The following is a 17,124-nucleotide window of genomic DNA, read 5'->3' as shown; positions in this document are numbered from 1 at the left end:
CTTAAAAGTCAGTGGGGATTGTTCACAGATTCTTTCTCAGTGCAGATCGTGATTCAGCCATACGGGAGTAGTATGACCAAGGATTTGTCTGGTTCGCCTGGTATCACAACACATCTACGGAGTAGGTTGCGTCTTTATGCAGAGCATCATCAGAAGGATTGAGCGGAACCTTATTTGACCATGTGGCGCTTGGGTCGCTTTCAGTGGCCGGAGTGGTCTTCCAGTGGACCCCAGGCCCCTAGCCGCCCGACCGACCTTGTGGGAGGCTTATTCGGGGGCCCTGGGTCTCAGGGGCATAGGGCTTAACTAGAGCCCATCCCTGGTTAGTCTGTGGAAGGGAACGTACGAGTTACTGTACGTGGAAGGTCCCAACTCCGGATCTTTATGACGATGTCTGATCATCTGCCTCGCTTCGCCCCTCACGACTCGGATTGTCCTGCGATACCTGAACATCCAAGTCCACCTACTCGCCCGCAGGTTTCGAGATTCTGTCTCTATTGTTCAGCACCCATCTTTCCTTATCTTTTCTCTAGATTCCAAACGAGTTAGTCCTCGCTTGACATACCAATCTTGACGTCGCTTGGCTGCATTCAAATGGCGGCATGGCGGTGTTCTGCGACCTGGAGGACGACGAGTGCTCATCCCGCAGTCGATCGCGCTTCGATGCAGATTTATCTTCCTACCACGATCAGCTGAGACTGGCTGAAGAAGTAGAATCCGGTACAGCGATCAAGCTTGGCCATGTCAAGAATGTCATGGCTCAGGCGTTGACTACCAATAAACTGGCCGCCGTTCTGACATGCTACCCGTACGCATCGGATGGTCAATTGACCTCCCCCAGATACTAACCAACTACTTCTAGTGTTGCGCTGTCCCTCTCGTCCCACCTTGACCTCAACGACTTATACTCTTTGGCAGCGACATGTCATGGCGTGCATGCAAGCCTCACCCAGTACAGCCGCCAATTGAAGTCTCAGTCACTACGTTGCAGCCATGACGGAAGGCCAGTGCTGGCAGAAGCGCTGTGGGCGCAAAGAGACAGGACCCATGTGGAGGAGCTCCACAGGGCTACACCGTGGACGCAGGGCCTCGCAGCCTCACAGACGCAGGCCGCCACCGAAGCTATTGCGGGAGGCTCGGTGCATATACAGCCTACTGGGATCTACGATTCCATCGGCGTTTCAAGCAAGATCAGCTCTTGTGCACGGGATTTGGTCGGCCCTTGTAGGAAATGTGGGACGATTGTCTGCCGGAATTGCACCGTCAAACCGCTTAGCAACATCAGACTCAAGGAGCGACTACGCAGATTATGCAAGACATGCCTCGATGCACCGATCGAAGCACACTTCCACGGTCTGAACACCCCTGATGATCCGATTGACGCTCCACCAGCATCCAGTGCCAGCTCCATGCGGTCCGAACGATCATTTTCCGGCTCTTCTGCTTCCGATTCCGTGTCGCGGTTGGAAAGTTTAGAGCTTAGTACTCATGCTTTCACTTCACCAGCCTTTCTCCGTGGCCCTTGTACCTGCGAGTCTCGCGGTGTATTTCTGTGCGCGCCCTGTGGAGGGAATCTTCGAGCCGCGGATACCACCTATCAAAGGGTATTCACGTGGCGCTCACGTTACAGTACGCACATCGGTGGCGGACTCGGTACGGGGCTAGGCCTCGGCAATCAAGGTCAGAAGTGTGGGCGCGGGGCGTCTTGTCTGGACACAAGTAGCGAAGCGGTATCCTGGGTTGAAACCGACTGTCCGGAGGACAAGACTCAGGATACTGCAGATTATGACGGCCATAGCCTAAGTCGAGTAGGCACCCCAGATTCGTCTAGCAACAAGCCTGGATATCTCCAACAAGAAGTTGTTAGTATCTCTTACCCTACGGGTACCGAGACCGTCTGGCTAACCATCTATAGGAGGGTATAGGAGGCGTCCTCAAGAAGAAAGTGAAGAGAAGAGTCAAAACTGGCGCTTGCACTTATGAATACGCAGACGAGCGCGAAAGTGGAAAGTATCTAGAAAGAGAGCGTACAGGGGCAGTACGGAGTTGGTGCGGATGGTGTGCCAGAGTTGTGCCTTCTCTCAAGGACAAGCAGGACTCATGCCTTGACCAGATGGCGGTCTAAGCAGGACGGGGAGGGACGCCATGGTTGTCGACCACGGCCTGCTGGGAATATATTTCTTACTAGGTATGAGGCTCAAAGTCCCAAGTCTTAAAATGCTCCGCCATGTGGCGAACCACTCTATCCTATACTAGCGTTATTCGTCTGTGGCGTAAACTAGGTCGATGTGCACACGCTTTGTACTTTGTTCCTAGGATGCAGATAGTCGTAACACGTACACCATCGCGACAATCCTGACGGCGTCCAAAATGGAGGTGATTGGGTGGGGACGAGCATGGGCTTGCAGCGCGCTTTCGGTTGCATGCAGGTGCCGCGCATGGTGAAAGGCAAGGGCCTGTGGGATGGAGCGTCTGGCACCGGGGTTAAGTGATTGGTTGTCCGTGGTGACACAAACATCGAAGCGGTGGAGGGGTGGAGGGTTCGTTTCTGGATATAGATATGGGGCTCACGTCGCGTCTAACAGCAAGGCTGAGGCTGGTACCTGAGAGCCTGGTTACGGAGTATGGACGACACCGGATTTGGGGTCATGGGTTGCGAATTGGACGAGTGGCCAACAAACGCCTTGTTGTGCCACTGATTTCCGGACCTGCATTGATTCGCGCCTCTCACGATCTGGACAGGTCACAAGGCCCGGTGCGGCTGCATCTCACGGACCCCGAAGAGATAACGCCGGCGAGATATTCGAAAACGGTTATCTGCCCTTCCTCAAGGTACCTGACCGCCTCGAGAGACAAGTACCGCCCGCGTTCTGGACAAGTCACACCTGCATTGATCATCCACCAGAGTGCCACTTTCCTGTGAAAAATTTCCACTCTCTGCACGTCTCTAGCTGCGACTCGACTGAAGTGAGAGGCAATCTCCCTCAGACGGAATGAAACATAAGAGAGTTGCAAGTGGAAATACTCCGTAGTGACTTTGCAGAAGTAACAACAAAGCAGACTCGACTTACTTTTTGTGTCGCACCTGACCCTCTTCTGTCCTTACCGTGGAGCTCGCTCCTCCTCGCTCAACTGCACCCTTCTTGCTTTGTGACAGATCTGGAGGGCAAGAACAAAACGATAATAGAGGGGCAGTCGACCAGATCTCCACCTCTTCACCCCTCTCTCTCTCTCTCACACCATCGCCAACGACAATCGCAACAATCCGCCTTTACCTACTCTAATTTTTACAACATTTCCTTCCTTTCCTCCGACCTGGTGGTCGTGTGCTCAGATTGACTCGACAGCGGCCGGATTCAGGTCGTGGCCTAGACCCTACAAACCTACTGGAACCTATCACCTAACACCGGCATCCCCGGCTGCAGCCACAAAGCCTTTCAAAAAGGAAATTGGAGATTTTTCAGCGGGTCCATGCCCTGAAATCGACATCATCGCCCCTGTCATCATCGCCAAAACATTCAATCTGCAACTCTAATCGCTGGCCCTTTTCTGCGCAACCGCTTTGATAGTCAGCCGACACATACACAACGATCGCTCAGTTCTCACTTTGGGCTTGCCTCACCCTCGTTCAGAGTCCTTGCCTTTGCTTTCATTGGAAATCACGCCTCTTGAGTATCTCTGCTGTTGGTCATGACCTTGCCAGATGGGGTGAAACACCGTCGGCGGAGTTCGTCTCTGGAGCGCCGCGACCCTTATTCTTCTCCGTCACTCTACTACGACGAGGAGGCCGTGAGACGTCAGCTGCTGGGTTCAAGAAACAGAGCAGTCACCTCGGTTTGTCAATACCCAGTCCTAGCCCACGTTCATCCTGCTGACTGGCCCAGTACATCAAAGCTGCTCGCGAGAGCCCTCTCGGCCTGGGAAAAGGTGATTATCCCGCTCGAAGAACCAGTCACGGTATGTGCCAGTTTGTCCAGGTCCGCCGATGTTATACGTATCGCCTGACACTAGACTCGCACAGATGAGCATCATCAGCAACATCAGGAGCTGCTGGTAGACGTCGACCGCACCTTACAGGATCTACTCGATCGGGAAGACGTGGACAGAAATCACCAGATCACAATCGAAGATAATGGACCAAAGGTAAAGACCCATTCTATATTGGCAACACGCGGAGGCTGACTCCCTTTGTAGCACATCAATCTGGGCACATTGGCCTCCGCAGGCTATCGAACGGCCGAAGTTCGTGGAAATTATATGATCAGCAACCTCCTGCAAGAGTTAACACTGGCGCAAGATTTGGGCAAGAAGGTAGTCAAGATACACCGCTCCCGACTGAGTGAGAATCCCGTCGATCGTCTATCCCGTCGCATCAGAGACGAGTTCTGGAACAATTTGACCCGCAGTCTGGATGCTGCCACGATCGAAAAGGCGGGCAAGGACCCCAAGGATTGGACTGCTGATCCCAGGCCCCGCATCTACATCCCTCCTGGATGTCCTGAGCAGTTCGAATACTACACTCAAGTTGCCAAAGATCGCCCAGAAATGCGGCTCGATGTCTGCTGGCTACCCGAAGGACCCATAACGGCACAATTCGTCAGGAGCCTTAACCACGCCCCCGGCATCTTAGCCCTGGCTATGAGAAAAGAGATGGTCGACGGCAAGGAAACTCTCAAGGGAGAGCCGTTCATCGTCCCTGGTGGCCGCTTCAACGAGCTTTACGGCTGGGACAGCTACATGGAGTCATTGGGCCTGCTTGAGAACGGAAGAGTCGACTTGGCAAAATCTATGGTCATCAACTTTGCCTTCTGCATCCAGCACTATGGCAAGATTCTCAACGCCAATCGTTCTTACTACCTTACTCGCTCACAGCCACCATTTTTGACCGACATGGCGATGAAAGTCTACGACAAGATCAAGCACGAACCTGGTGCGTTGGACTTTCTGCGGTTGGCCATCCGAGCGGCGATCAAGGAGTATTACAATGTCTGGATGGCTGCTCCTCGCTATGACCCTACGACTGGTCTGTCAAGATATCGGCCCGATGGTCTTGGCGTCCCTCCCGAGACCGAGGCTTCCCACTTTGTTCACATCCTGACCCCATACGCTGAGAAGCATGGAATGTCTTTTGAGGAGTTCGTCAAGGCATACAACAATGAGGAGGTCAAGGAGGCCGACCTGGACGAGTACTTCTTGCACGATCGCGCGGTACGTGAATCGGGCCATGACACTTCTTACCGACTGGAAGGGGTTGCAGCAAATCTGGCAACGATCGATCTGAATTCCTTGTTGTACAAGTACGAAGTTGACATTGCATGGTGCATCCGGAAACACTTCAACGACAGACTGTCCATTCCAACCGAATTCCAGACTGAGGCCAATCGAAAGCAGGGTTTCGAGGTTTCGGCCACGTGGGATCGACGAGCACGAATGCGTAGGGCCCGTATGGACAAATACCTCTGGAACGAAGCCAAGGGCATGTATTTCGACTATGACACTGTCCAGAAGAAGCGGTCCACCTACGAGACCGCCACGACATTCTGGGCCATGTGGGCCCGATGTGCATCACCGAAGCAAGCCGCCTCCCTGCTCCTCAATGCGCTACCAAGATTCGATGCCTTCGGAGGGCTGGTTTCGGGAACTGAAGAATCTCGTGGAGAAATCGGCCTTCATCGACCAAACCGGCAGTGGGATTATCCGTTCGGATGGGCTCCTCAGCAAATGTTGGCCTGGAGCGGTCTGATCAACTACGGATACCTCGACGACGCTCAGCGTTTGGCGTACAAGTGGTTGTACATGGTCACTAAGGCATTTGTCGACTTCAACGGCGTTGTTGTAGAGAAGTACAACGTCACCCGGGAGCTGGATCCGCACAAGGTTGAGGCTGAGTATGGCAACCAAGGTTCTGATTTCAAGGGCGTCCCTCGAGAAGGGTAAGTGATGCGGTTCTGTGCTGTCGTCGACCCAGGTGCTGACAATCCCAGGTTTGGTTGGGTAAACGCCAGCTACGTCTACGGGCTTTCGTTCCTTCCGATGCACATGAAACGAGCTCTGGGCACGCTCACTCCGTATGATACGTTCGAAAAAGCGACCAAGATCAAACTTAGCGCAGTTGACGATCTTGACGAGACCATTCCAGAAGGCTCGGACGAGTCGAGACCGGATTCGGGAGACGAAGTGCCAAGCGAGCCTGCCGTCAACTCCAGCACAGAGTCCCTGACCAAGTCGCTCACGAACTGAACGACGTCAACGCTGTGCGGGTGATCACGCATCATCGTTACACCTTTTTGGCGGTACATCTGCAGTTGCATCGATGCGAAGAATAGACCTAGAGTGATCCAGACGACGCATGATGCCTAATGAGGGCTACGACATTGACATTTTTAGCGAGCATAAAGGCACGAGGCTCCAGATGAGTTGAGACGATTGATCCTTGGCGTTGCTGGGACGGCATTCTTTTTCAAGCACGACATGAGGGATCAGAATGGGGGTTCCCTCGGAGCCTATGAGCACTTACCTCTGCATTTACGTACCTAGGGACATTAAGACCTAAATGAACTATCAATACGGAGTACTCATGCGAGGATTCAACGTTGAAGAAGGATCATTTCGTGCAGCCAATCGGCGTGTGGCGCTTCTGTGGTATAGCCCTATTGACCGGAGGGTTTTCCCTGACGAGCGCCGGCTTGCATCCAGCCCCTGCGCGTCCGAAAGTTGCCGTCCCTTCTATCACGTGCCAGGGCGGAGCCTATGTACCGAGGCACTGTCAGTCCATGATTGTGACTCCAGAATCAACAATCATTTTATGTCTAACCGCGACAGCTTGGGTCCTCGCAAAGCAGGAGAAACTACAGCTATCAAGCTACGAGCTATGGTATCATGCCCAGCCCTGCCCAGACGTGCGCATCCAACATCCGTCGAATATGGCGAAGATCCCAGTGAGCAGCGGATGAACGGAGGAAGCCCAATCCACGTCATAGGCACATGCCAACCTCTTCCCCCACAAAGCCGATCATGGACCGAAACCAAACAAAGTATCGCGTCCATCATCTGCGGTGCTGTTTGCCTCATCATGCTACTTTCCTCCAGTCCGGCCATGGCTTCTCTCAGCCAATCTGGGCTCCCCGCTCGTCCTCTCTGGCACCCGGAAGAGGCAAGGCCTGAGCCCAGACTCCAGCTTTTGGCTCGGGAACTTACTGACGGAGCCCTCACCATGCATCATCGGGCCAAGGAGGGAGTGATCAGAGCCACTGGCGCGCCCGAGCCTCGCTCAAGCAGCGCTTGTGCATCTTTTACTTAATCTTTGCTCGTGCTCCCCATCTTGCTTGTCTCAGCTTCCTTTCGACCTCCTTCTTCCGAGTTTGGGTTTGTGTTGATCCATCCCGTGTTTTTGTGTCGTTGTCGAGATCAGTCTGTGGAACAGTCAGCTGCACTGAAGCTCGGCTGCATCCTTCAACATACGCACACTTGACCTCGAAAAAGAGTCGTCGTCGACACATCCAAAATGTCTCCATTAGACCAAGAAGAGCAGCTATATCTCCAGGATGTGGAGGCTGTCAAGCAGTGGTGGACTGATTCGAGATGGCGATTCACCAAGCGACCGTTCACGGCCGAACAGATTGTGCAAAAGCGAGGCACCATCAAAATCGAGTACCCCGCCAATGCACAGGCTAAGAAGTTGTGGAAGCTCGTCGAGGAGCGGTTTGCTGTACGGCTCGAGAACACCGTCATCTCACACCATATTGCCATCAGTACTGACCTGTCCTGCAGACCAAAACGGCTTCTGCCACCTACGGCTGCCTTGAACCGACGATGCTGACCCAGATGAACAAATATCTCGACACCGTCTACGTCTCTGGCTGGCAATCCTCCTCTACCGCATCTTCCACCGACGAGCCTTCGCCCGACTTGGCTGATTACCCGATGAACACTGTCCCGAACAAGGTACAGCATCTGTTCATGGCTCAGTTATTCCACGACCGCAAACAACGGGAAGAGCGTCTCACAACACCCAAGGACAAACGTGACTCCGTGGCAAATGTTGATTATCTACGACCCATCGTCGCGGATGCCGACACGGGTCATGGCGGTCTCACCGCAGTGATGAAACTCACAAAGCTGTTCGTGGAGAAAGGTGCGGCGGGCATCCACATTGAAGATCAAGCTCCTGGCACCAAGAAATGCGGCCACATGGCGGGCAAAGTCCTTGTCCCCATCTCCGAGCACATCAATCGTCTGGTGGCCATTCGCGCCCAGGCCGATATCATGGGCGTCGACTTGCTTGCAATTGCCCGGACCGACTCGGAAGCCGCCACCCTAATCACAACGACGATTGACCACCGGGATCACTCGTTCATTCTGGGCAGCACGAACCAGAACCTCCAACCTTTGAATGATCTGATGGTCGCGGCCGAACAGGCAGGCAAAAACGGTGAAGAACTCCAGGCAATAGAGGACAAGTGGACGGAAGAAGCCGGCATGAAGTTGTTCGACGAAGCCGTCATTGACGCCATCAACGCCGGCGTCCACGTTAACAAGGCCGCCTTGATCGAAAAGTACAAGGAGGCCTCGAAGGGCAAGTCAAACAACCAATGTCGAGCCATCGCCAAGGGCCTGACGGGCGTCGATATCTACTGGGACTGGGACGCTCCTCGGACCCGTGAAGGCTACTACAGATACAAAGGCGGTTGCCAGTGCGCGGTTAACCGAGCGATCGCCTTTGCGCCCTACGCAGATCTGATCTGGATGGAGAGTAAGATGCCCGACTTCGCACAAGCGAAGGAATTTGCCGATGGCGTGCATGCCGTGTGGCCGGAGCAGAAGTAAGTGGACTGCCCTAACCCATGCTGGTTCCCATGCGCAAAGAGGCTAACACATGTCCTTACTAGACTCGCATACAATCTCTCCCCGTCCTTCAATTGGAAGGCGGCCATGTCCTCGTCCGACCAAGAGACCTACATCCAACGTCTCGCCGAGCTGGGCTACTGCTGGCAGTTCATCACGCTGGCGGGTCTCCATTCCACGGCCCTGATCTCCGACACCTTCGCCAAGAACTTTGCCAAGCGCGGCATGCGTGCCTACGGCGAACTGATCCAGGAGCCCGAGATGGCCAACAAGATCGACGTCGTCACGCATCAGAAGTGGTCTGGAGCTAACTATGTAGACAACCTCTTGCGCATGGTTACGGGAGGGATTTCCAGCACCTCGGCGATGGGAGCTGGCGTCACGGAGACGCAATTCAGTTGAATAAACGTGGTGGAATCGAAGCGATGACAAGCAGGCAGGCGGACGCGCTCAGAGGGTGAACGTGTTCACAAGGAACGGAACGTGTAGCTAGGTACCTGCTGCGGCACAGTGATGTGCGTACAGCACTGTACATTTCTTGTTTGGATACTGTTTGGCTTATTTTAATGAAGCATGCTTCTTCTCGGTATTCTAGTTATGGTACACTTCGACTGAGCTGTACACACCCCAACGCCAACGCCCATCTATAAGTGATAGGAACAGCACCAGCAACAGCACCAGCAACAGCACCAGCAACAGCACCAGCAACAGCACCAGCAACAGCACCAGCAACAGCACTAGTAATAGCACTAATAACAGCATTAATAAAACACAAGTACCACCATCATTATACCACCTCGCCCACTCTGCTGCAAAAGGGCTTCAACAGCTATAGCTGTATATAATATAGCTAATAGATTCTGTCCAGTGCCCGCCAGGCCCCCCGCCCGCTAACAACACTGTACTCTACGTCTTGACCCAACTCTCCTCGACGCCCTTCCTCTCCTTGACCTCCAGCGCCTCTGTCTCCAGCTCCCTCCCCACGTCCGTATTCACGGCCAAATCCAACCTCGACTTGATCCCCACCCAATCCGGCAACCCCTTGGCGATGGTAGCGTACCTATACCGCTCCGGCACAAAAACACTCCCACTCCTCCCCCCCAACACATGCCTCACCACCGGCGCCGCCACATCTTTAGCCTCCAGCACGGGCGCCTTGGAGGCATTGAGCTGCCTTTCCCAGGACCCGACGAGCGGGGTGCGCGCCCACATCGGATGCACGATCGACGCCTGCACGCAGTGCCCGCCCTGGTCCTTGTAGCGGGTGGCCAGCTCGGCGAGGAGGGTCTCGTGCATGCCCAGCACGGCGTGCTTGGTGGCGCAGTAGTCGCCCAGGCTGGGGCAGCCCGTGTAGGACGCCATGCTGGCGATGCTCACGATGTGCCCTTTGCGTTGGGCCATCATGCGCGGCAGGAGGAGGCGGATGAGCGTGAAGTGGCTGAGGATGTTCACCCTGAAAATCTTCTCGAGGAAGTCGTCTGTGGTGGCGAGGATCGTGTGGGCGTGCGCTATACCCGCGTTGTTGATGAGTACGGTGGGCACGGGGCCCGTCTTAAGGACCTGAGCGATCGTCTCGTGGATGGACGCCGGGGAGGTCAAGTCGACGTGGTGGTACGACAGGCGAGGGACTGAGATATATATACATGCTCGTTAGTTCGTGTAGTACAGAATACAGAGTCGACCGCATTCTATAGAATAAGATTTGAACCAGGCGAGCACTCGCAAGAAAGCGCACTGCTAGAAAGACTCACCGTTCTTAAGATCGTCCGGCAAGGGCTGGACATCCAATACGAGGATGTTCGCTTTGGTCTGCTCGGCGAACATCTTGGCCATCTCCCTCCCGAACCCGGAACACCCGCCCGTGATGAGCACCGTCTCCTTGCCCTCGGCCCCAAAATCCCACGGCTCGCCCTGTTTCTTGAGATGGCCATAGTTCAAGGCCAGTCGGTTCAGGAAGCGATTCACGTACAGGATCAAACCCCAGGTGAAGAGGAACTTGAGCGTCCTCAGCGGCGGCGTGGCTCCCACGCGAATACTACGGGGAAAGGGCCAAGGGAGGTCGAAAGGGAGGTTGTAATACCTTGTTGGTGGCCAGGGGAGTTTCTCTAGGACAGAGGGGTTGCGGAGGACGTAGAGTAGTAGAGGGCCCGTGAGGAGGGGGTTAAAGAGAACACCGGTGGTGATGCTCGCCAGGGAGGGGCCGTTGATCAGGCTGGATTGCACGGCCATTGTTGACGGAGGGCCACGGGATCAAGTGTAGTCCGAGGAGGAGGAGGAGTCGTTGTTAATAGTTTAGTACTTGATATATACTAGGGCCGCTTGATAAGAGGACCCGCGGGGTTCAAGAACTGAGAACCTGTGTTATAACTGGTCAAGTGGCCAGCGTGCTCAGGGTCGATCTCCTTAAGTCAGTCGTCTTTGAGGTGAGGCCCTTTCCGAGCACTTTGGACGCACCACGATGTGTGATATTCCTCCCTGAGTCAAGCGATTATTCCGATCTTAATGGCGAGATGGGGTCGTGCTGACGCCGTGCACAATCGTTGAGCCGGTCAATAAGTATGACTTATCGCGGAGGAGAACAGCAAAAGGATGGAAGGGGGGCCCTAGACAGCATTCAATTCACTCAGCGTCTGGGCCTGAACCCCCTTCGTCAACACACATCATGGTTCAGGCAGCTCGGCGTGCTCGGTTCGGCAAGGATATTTGATACGATCCTCGGGGCCAGATCGTAGCAAAGTGCGGAGTCAGCCCTTATGTTCCATCCCCACCCCGTTGCCATCCTTGCTCTCCAGGTTTCGTGATGCAGGTGACGTGCCCTGCATAGGCCGCGAACCGGGGCATGGTCTCGACAGCGTCTTCCGAATACATGCATTGTCCCTCGATCGAATTCTCACTGCTACAGGCAAACGCCACCTTCATTGGCGTTCGAAGCTCGTTGCTACAACTTGCACTTGAAGCAGCCTACTGTGTGGAATTTGCATTAATCGTCGACAAGTGGTATCTAATATCCGAACGAAAATGACCCTTTCTACAGGTCAGAAACTCAAAGAATCCATATTGTCCTATCTTCATAGTAATCCTCCATCATGATGTGCGCCTGCGTATATCATGCCACCTCCTCCCGGATTGCTCATGGCCTCGTGGTCGTATACACTCATCTGAAAGGTCGGTCGTAGGTCCCGTCATCATTGCCCACGGCACTCAGTGGTGGACTGCGGAAATGGCTCAAATCCCCGCTTCCCGTTTTCCGGAGTGCCTGTCGCATGGTTTCGACGTTGATCTCGCTGCCTGCAGCCAGAGGCGAGCTCTGGCCTGGAAGTGGGCTCCCTGCGCCTCTCGGAGCACGATGGGGGGACGTCTCAAATCCCTTCACGGATGCTGTGACACTGCTTGGGGGTGATGTCCCAGGAGCAGCGGAAGAAGTGGGCGACCGAAGAGGAGAAGGAGACCTAGCCGGTGCCAGGGACGGATGGCCCGGTACATATGTAGAGTCGCGCCGCGCGTCTCCAAATTCTTGTTCGCCGTGAACAACGTCGGCAAAAGAGATGAAGCTCAAACGTCGAACATCAGTCGTGTCTAGAGACCCATAGTTGGACCCGGTCTCCGTATCTCGATGCGCAAGTGATGCAAGCGACGGAGGGAAATCATCTTGCATTGAAGAAGCCATGGACTGCTCGGCTCCTAGGCCAGAAATGGTCACCGCCGCTGGTTGATGTGTGGCATGAGTGACAATTTCCACAGTGTCCGGATTCAGCTTTTTATCCGTGATGGCTTCTGCAGATGCGTCCAGGGCTGGCGCAATGTGGTTCTCAATGAGGACGTGAGAGGGCATGTGCGGGGACTTCTCGGGCAGAGCAACATCCTCCTGGACGTTTCGCTCAAAAATCATCGACGAGGCCGGCGAGTGCGGTCGAGGAGAAGAAGTGCCCATCCCTTGCCCTGGAGAACCCGGCACACCGTAGGGGTGACCCAGAGAGCCCCGGTGGGGTGACACTGAACCGCCAACCAAATCTGGTGATCTCATGGGCGAGACCGGGTTCAAGCCAGTCGAGGGGCTCGCCGCCGTAGGAGGTGACTTTGAAGATACCGTGCCTTTCCCCTTGCCTTTGTCCTCTTCCGGCTTCTTGCCCAGTTTCCAGAAATCTCTCTTTCGTGGTTTTGCAGCCGTCTCGTCCACTGCGGGCCCGGCGGTCACTGTTCGAGTAGATGGTGCAGTGGAGTCTTTCAGCAGTGGCGCACCAGAGTCCTTTGATTCGGTGCTTGGAGCACTGGTCTTGTCGTTGACAGAAGGTGCCTTGGACGACATGGCGGCGGTTTGTGGTGCGGGGTGTGGATGTCTGGTATGGCTGAACTGGAGCAAAGCAAGTCACGCGGGAGAAGTATTGTCGAAGGTGCAGGAGATCAGGTAAATTAGATTCTAATTCGAGGGCCTCAGGCAGAACATGTCGTAGAGGTAGGAAGCAACAAAAAGCGAGATTGGACGTGTGCCTGCAATGGGGCCTGACTCGCAGTGCTCAGAACCACATGCGCCAGGCTACGCACTCGCAGCGTAGGGCAATGGGGACGGAGAAAGGAAATATAACTCGCAATCAGGTCGTCCTTGTGTCTTCCGGGCGACGAGGAGGTGGAGTGAATGGCCTGAGCAACAAGAAGTATGCGGTTGTGGTGTGAATGAGAGGAGACGTCAAGCTGGGGCTCAGAAGGAACTCCCGGTTTACGAGACGAGAGGAGGGACACGGCACGCAAGGAAGGATCGACGAGTTCACCAAGAGTTCACAACAAATGATTGCGTCGTTAATTAGGGATTGGAGGCACGCTGCAAGCTCGTCACCCGGCCATCCAATTGGGCATCGGGGGCATGCCTAGGGGCTTCCCACCCGCGGCATCCAGGCACCTGTTTTTGGCAGCACTTGTTGTCTCAGGGACAAAGTTGCGCGTGTCTCGTGACGAACTTGAATCCGCTCGCTCCTGCCAAGCTCAGCTCTAACTGCGCTGTACGCTGAGTGGCTCGATTTCACTGCGCGAACTGCTGATCCTCCTCTCGCCCAATTCAGCTTTCAAGGCGCAGCACCATTGATCTTCGACATTGCCAACTCCCAGCTCGTCGTCACACTTACGAGTGGTGGACTAACACGCTCGACCCGGCGGCCGCATACCTTTTCGACGTCACAAAGCATCCCCTGTACGCGATAGTCTCTGGTCGGGGGCGAAAAGAAATTCTGTTGCTGTCGGATACCTTTGGCAAAAGAATTAGACGGCTCGGAAAAGTGTCAATAACTTTCAAGTTGGGCGTCTGACAAAAAGCGTGCTACGATGCCGACGACGATGCAGTCAAATATGGTCACCTCAACCTCGTCGCGCTTCTACAAGCTCTGTGCTCAAATACTGCAACCTTCTTTTCGACGCCATCAGTCAACCAATACGTACCGAAGAACTAGGTCACGGCTGAACATCAAGCCTGATCCAGATTTTCTCCCTTCGAAGACCGAACCACATGACCACATTATCTACAATCCTCCCCCGAGCATGCCCAATGTCTACCACACGCCGAACTTGTTCCTCCCTAAAAACGACCGAAGAAAGGTGTTCGCAGACCCCGAAACCCGAGGCTTACAGCTACAGTCGACTCAACAGCTACCGGCCGTCAAGGGGCAAGCGGAAAAGCGATATCACCTGACGGAGAAGGACCTGGAGGAGATGCGAAGGTTGAGAACGACAGATCCAACTCAGTGGAGCGTCAGTAGACTCTCCAAGAAATTCGACTGCTCGCCCGTCTTTACACATCTGGTTGTGGACGGCTTAGCGCCACAGAAAGGGAAAGAGCAGCAAATGGTGACCGCGATCATCAAGTCAAACTGGGGCAAAAAGAGGAGGGAGGCACGTGAGGACAGGCAGATCAGAAAGCAACGATGGCTCAAAGATGCATAGAAGACTTTGCAGGATGCATTCTTCTCAGCGTGCTGAGATTCTATATATCAGCGTGTACTATTGCCGCAGTAGAGAGCCACAGAGCAGATGGTTTCTGCAGGTTGCCAATGTATAATTCAGGTCAAAGAACCATTTTGCACTGCTCGGAGATCTTCACTCGTTCCTCATCCTCTCCAAACCGCATCCAACCGCAGTCTTCGCATCCCACCAAGCCGCTCACATGCTCCACCTCTCACGCACCTTTCGCTGCTCTTCCACGTCCTTACATACCAAGTTCAAGCCTCCACGCTGTTCGACAGGCTTGCTACACCCATTGAAGAACACTACTTGCTCTGTCCGAACATACTACGGCCATATATCAGACGACAAGATGGCGCCTCAACTAGAACCGTACTTCAAAAAGTGAGCCAGATAACTTTATCGCGCTTACGACTTGCTAATCTAATGCAGGGTTGACGAGCTTGCCGACTCCTTCATCGACCGTGAGTACAGCCTCGAATGCCGGTGTTAGCGGGGTATTGACACCAGGCAGGCCTGCGGAAAGCTGTCGCAATCCCTTCCGTTTCAGCAGATGAAGAAAGACGAAAGGATGTCGTCCGAGTATGTACGCGCCTAAAGATGACATGTCCACGATATACTCACAGATATCTAGATGGGCCAATTTCTGGCCTCCGAACTCGAATCGCTGGGCGCAGAAGTGGAACAACGCCCTCTAGGCAAACAACCCGGGAAAGAACACCTCGACCTCCCGCCAGTTATTATCGCCCGCTACGGGAACGACAAGTCCAAACGCACGATCCTCGTCTACGGCCACTACGACGTCCAACCCGCCCTCGTGGAAGATGGCTGGGCAACCACGCCCTTCGAACTTACCATTGATGACAAAGGGAGAATGTACGGCCGCGGCAGCACAGACGACAAGGGTCCCGTGCTAGGCTGGCTCAACGCCATTGAAGCCCATCAGAAAGCTGGTGTCGATTTCCCGGTCAATTTGCTCTGCTGTTTTGAGGGCATGGAAGAGTATGGCAGTGAGGGTCTCGACGACTTCATCAATGCCGAGGCCAAGAGATTCTTCAAAGACGCCGACGCCGTCTGCATCTCCGATAACTACTGGCTCGGGACCGAGAAACCATGCTTGACCTACGGTCTCCGGGGTTGTAACTACTACTCTGTCGAAATTAAAGGTCCGGGCCAGGACCTCCACAGCGGTGTCTTTGGCGGCACCGCCCAAGAACCCATGACGGACCTCATGACCATCCTCTCCAAATTGGTCTCCAATGACGGCAAGATCCTCATCCCAGGTATCAATGAAATGGTCGCCCCTTTGACTGAAGAAGAAAAGAAACTGTACGGACCCATTGCCTATACCATGGACAACCTGTACGAGTCGCTCGGCAGCCAAACCGCAATCTTCAACGACAAGGACCAGACCCTCATGGCAAGGTGGCGGTATCCCTCGTTGTCCATCCACGGTGTGGAAGGTGCGTTCAGTGCTCCCGGAGCAAAGACCGTCATCCCCGCCAAAGTCATTGGCAAATTCTCCATTCGCACTGTGCCAAATATGGAATCCTCGGCTGTCAACGAAGCGGTCTTCAAATACATTCGCTCTGAATTCGCAAAGTTGAACTCCAAGAACTCGCTGGATGTCTATTGCCAACACGATGGCAAGTGGTGGGTCGCTTCGCCCTCCCACTGGAATTTCTCTGCAGCGGCCAAAGCTGTCAAGGAAGTTTTCGGTGTGGAACCCGACATGACGAGAGAGGGCGGCTCGATCCCAGTGACCATCACATTTGAGCAGGCGACGGGGAAGAACGTGCTCTTGCTGCCGATGGGCAGCTCTACGGACGCGGCGCATAGTATCAACGAGAAGCTGGACCGGAGGAATTACATTGAGGGAACCAAGCTGTTGGGCGCGTATCTGCATTATGTTGCCGAGGAACCAATGACTGCATCTTAGAGAAGGTATCGTCGTACCGGTTGTTATGAAACAGATATTAAGCGTACCGCAATATGCAGCGCGGAATCTTGACATCGGCAAAGTCAGTTTCCGCTTCCTCAGTAATTAGAGGCGCTTGTAGCCCATGTAGGCCGTGCGGCCTGAGATTGATTGAAGGAACCTCCTGCGCTGTTGTGGCTGTTTAGCCATTCACGTGCCATCTTAAGTACAGTTGAGCCTGCGAGGCCTGGTGGTTAGTACGGTGAGGCATCTGTGCGCCGCAATCGGGCCTGACATTGGGTGTTGTCTTAGCCTGCCTTTCTCCTGCCTTTCTTCACAGGATGATAGATTATCCACGGCTGGTGTGATCTATGTAATGACAAAAATGGAGCAACGTGTTCTGTGTAAAGCCAGAC

The 17,124-nt window shown here is 54.3% G+C and overlaps 7 protein-coding genes across 7 annotated transcripts; 5 read left to right on the top strand and 2 right to left on the bottom strand.

The window, feature by feature from the left end:
- Positions 1–602: 602 nt before the first annotated feature.
- A1O7_04064 (uncharacterized protein) lies at positions 603–2,125 on the top strand (the record flags this gene model as incomplete). The annotated part of the gene is made up of 5 exons (XM_007758080.1): positions 603–808; positions 863–1,049; positions 1,110–1,398; positions 1,477–1,862; positions 1,916–2,125. 5 exons carry the CDS (start codon positions 603–605, stop codon positions 2,123–2,125), a joined length of 1,278 nt encoding a protein of 425 aa, XP_007756270.1.
- Positions 2,126–3,690: 1,565 nt separating this feature from the next.
- A1O7_04063 (alpha,alpha-trehalase) lies at positions 3,691–6,240 on the top strand (the record flags this gene model as incomplete). Its single annotated transcript, XM_007758079.1, has 5 exons — positions 3,691–3,834; positions 3,885–3,957; positions 4,022–4,143; positions 4,195–5,933; positions 5,985–6,240. 5 exons carry the CDS (start codon positions 3,691–3,693, stop codon positions 6,238–6,240), a joined length of 2,334 nt encoding a protein of 777 aa, XP_007756269.1.
- A 1,264-nt stretch (positions 6,241–7,504) lies between these two features.
- On the top strand, positions 7,505–9,246 carry A1O7_04062 (isocitrate lyase; the record flags this gene model as incomplete). The annotated part of the gene is made up of 3 exons (XM_007758078.1): positions 7,505–7,708; positions 7,771–8,822; positions 8,889–9,246. 3 exons carry the CDS (start codon positions 7,505–7,507, stop codon positions 9,244–9,246), a joined length of 1,614 nt encoding a protein of 537 aa, XP_007756268.1.
- Positions 9,247–9,750: 504 nt separating this feature from the next.
- On the bottom strand, positions 9,751–11,073 carry A1O7_04061 (uncharacterized protein; the record flags this gene model as incomplete). Its single annotated transcript, XM_007758077.1, has 2 exons — positions 9,751–10,472; positions 10,596–11,073. 2 exons carry the CDS (start codon positions 11,071–11,073, stop codon positions 9,751–9,753), a joined length of 1,200 nt encoding a protein of 399 aa, XP_007756267.1.
- A 925-nt stretch (positions 11,074–11,998) lies between these two features.
- On the bottom strand, positions 11,999–13,150 carry A1O7_04060 (uncharacterized protein; the record flags this gene model as incomplete). The annotated part of the gene is made up of 1 exon (XM_007758076.1): positions 11,999–13,150. The coding sequence occupies one exon, from the start codon at positions 13,148–13,150 to the stop codon at positions 11,999–12,001; it is 1,152 nt and encodes a 383-aa protein (XP_007756266.1).
- A 1,019-nt stretch (positions 13,151–14,169) lies between these two features.
- Positions 14,170–14,772, top strand: A1O7_04059 (uncharacterized protein; the record flags this gene model as incomplete). Its single annotated transcript, XM_007758075.1, has 1 exon — positions 14,170–14,772. One exon carries the CDS (start codon positions 14,170–14,172, stop codon positions 14,770–14,772), a length of 603 nt encoding a protein of 200 aa, XP_007756265.1.
- Positions 14,773–15,142: 370 nt separating this feature from the next.
- A1O7_04058 (cytosolic nonspecific dipeptidase) lies at positions 15,143–16,729 on the top strand (the record flags this gene model as incomplete). Its single annotated transcript, XM_007758074.1, has 4 exons — positions 15,143–15,174; positions 15,223–15,254; positions 15,305–15,372; positions 15,425–16,729. 4 exons carry the CDS (start codon positions 15,143–15,145, stop codon positions 16,727–16,729), a joined length of 1,437 nt encoding a protein of 478 aa, XP_007756264.1.
- Between the last annotated feature and the right edge of the window lie 395 nt (positions 16,730–17,124).

This window comes from Cladophialophora yegresii, assembly GCF_000585515.1.
Source record: "Cladophialophora yegresii CBS 114405 chromosome Unknown aczIN-supercont1.3, whole genome shotgun sequence".
Classification (NCBI taxonomy): Eukaryota; Fungi; Ascomycota; class Eurotiomycetes; order Chaetothyriales; family Herpotrichiellaceae; genus Cladophialophora; species Cladophialophora yegresii.
Note: the sequence above shows the minus strand (reverse complement) of the source record. Positions and strands in the feature narration are given on the sequence as shown.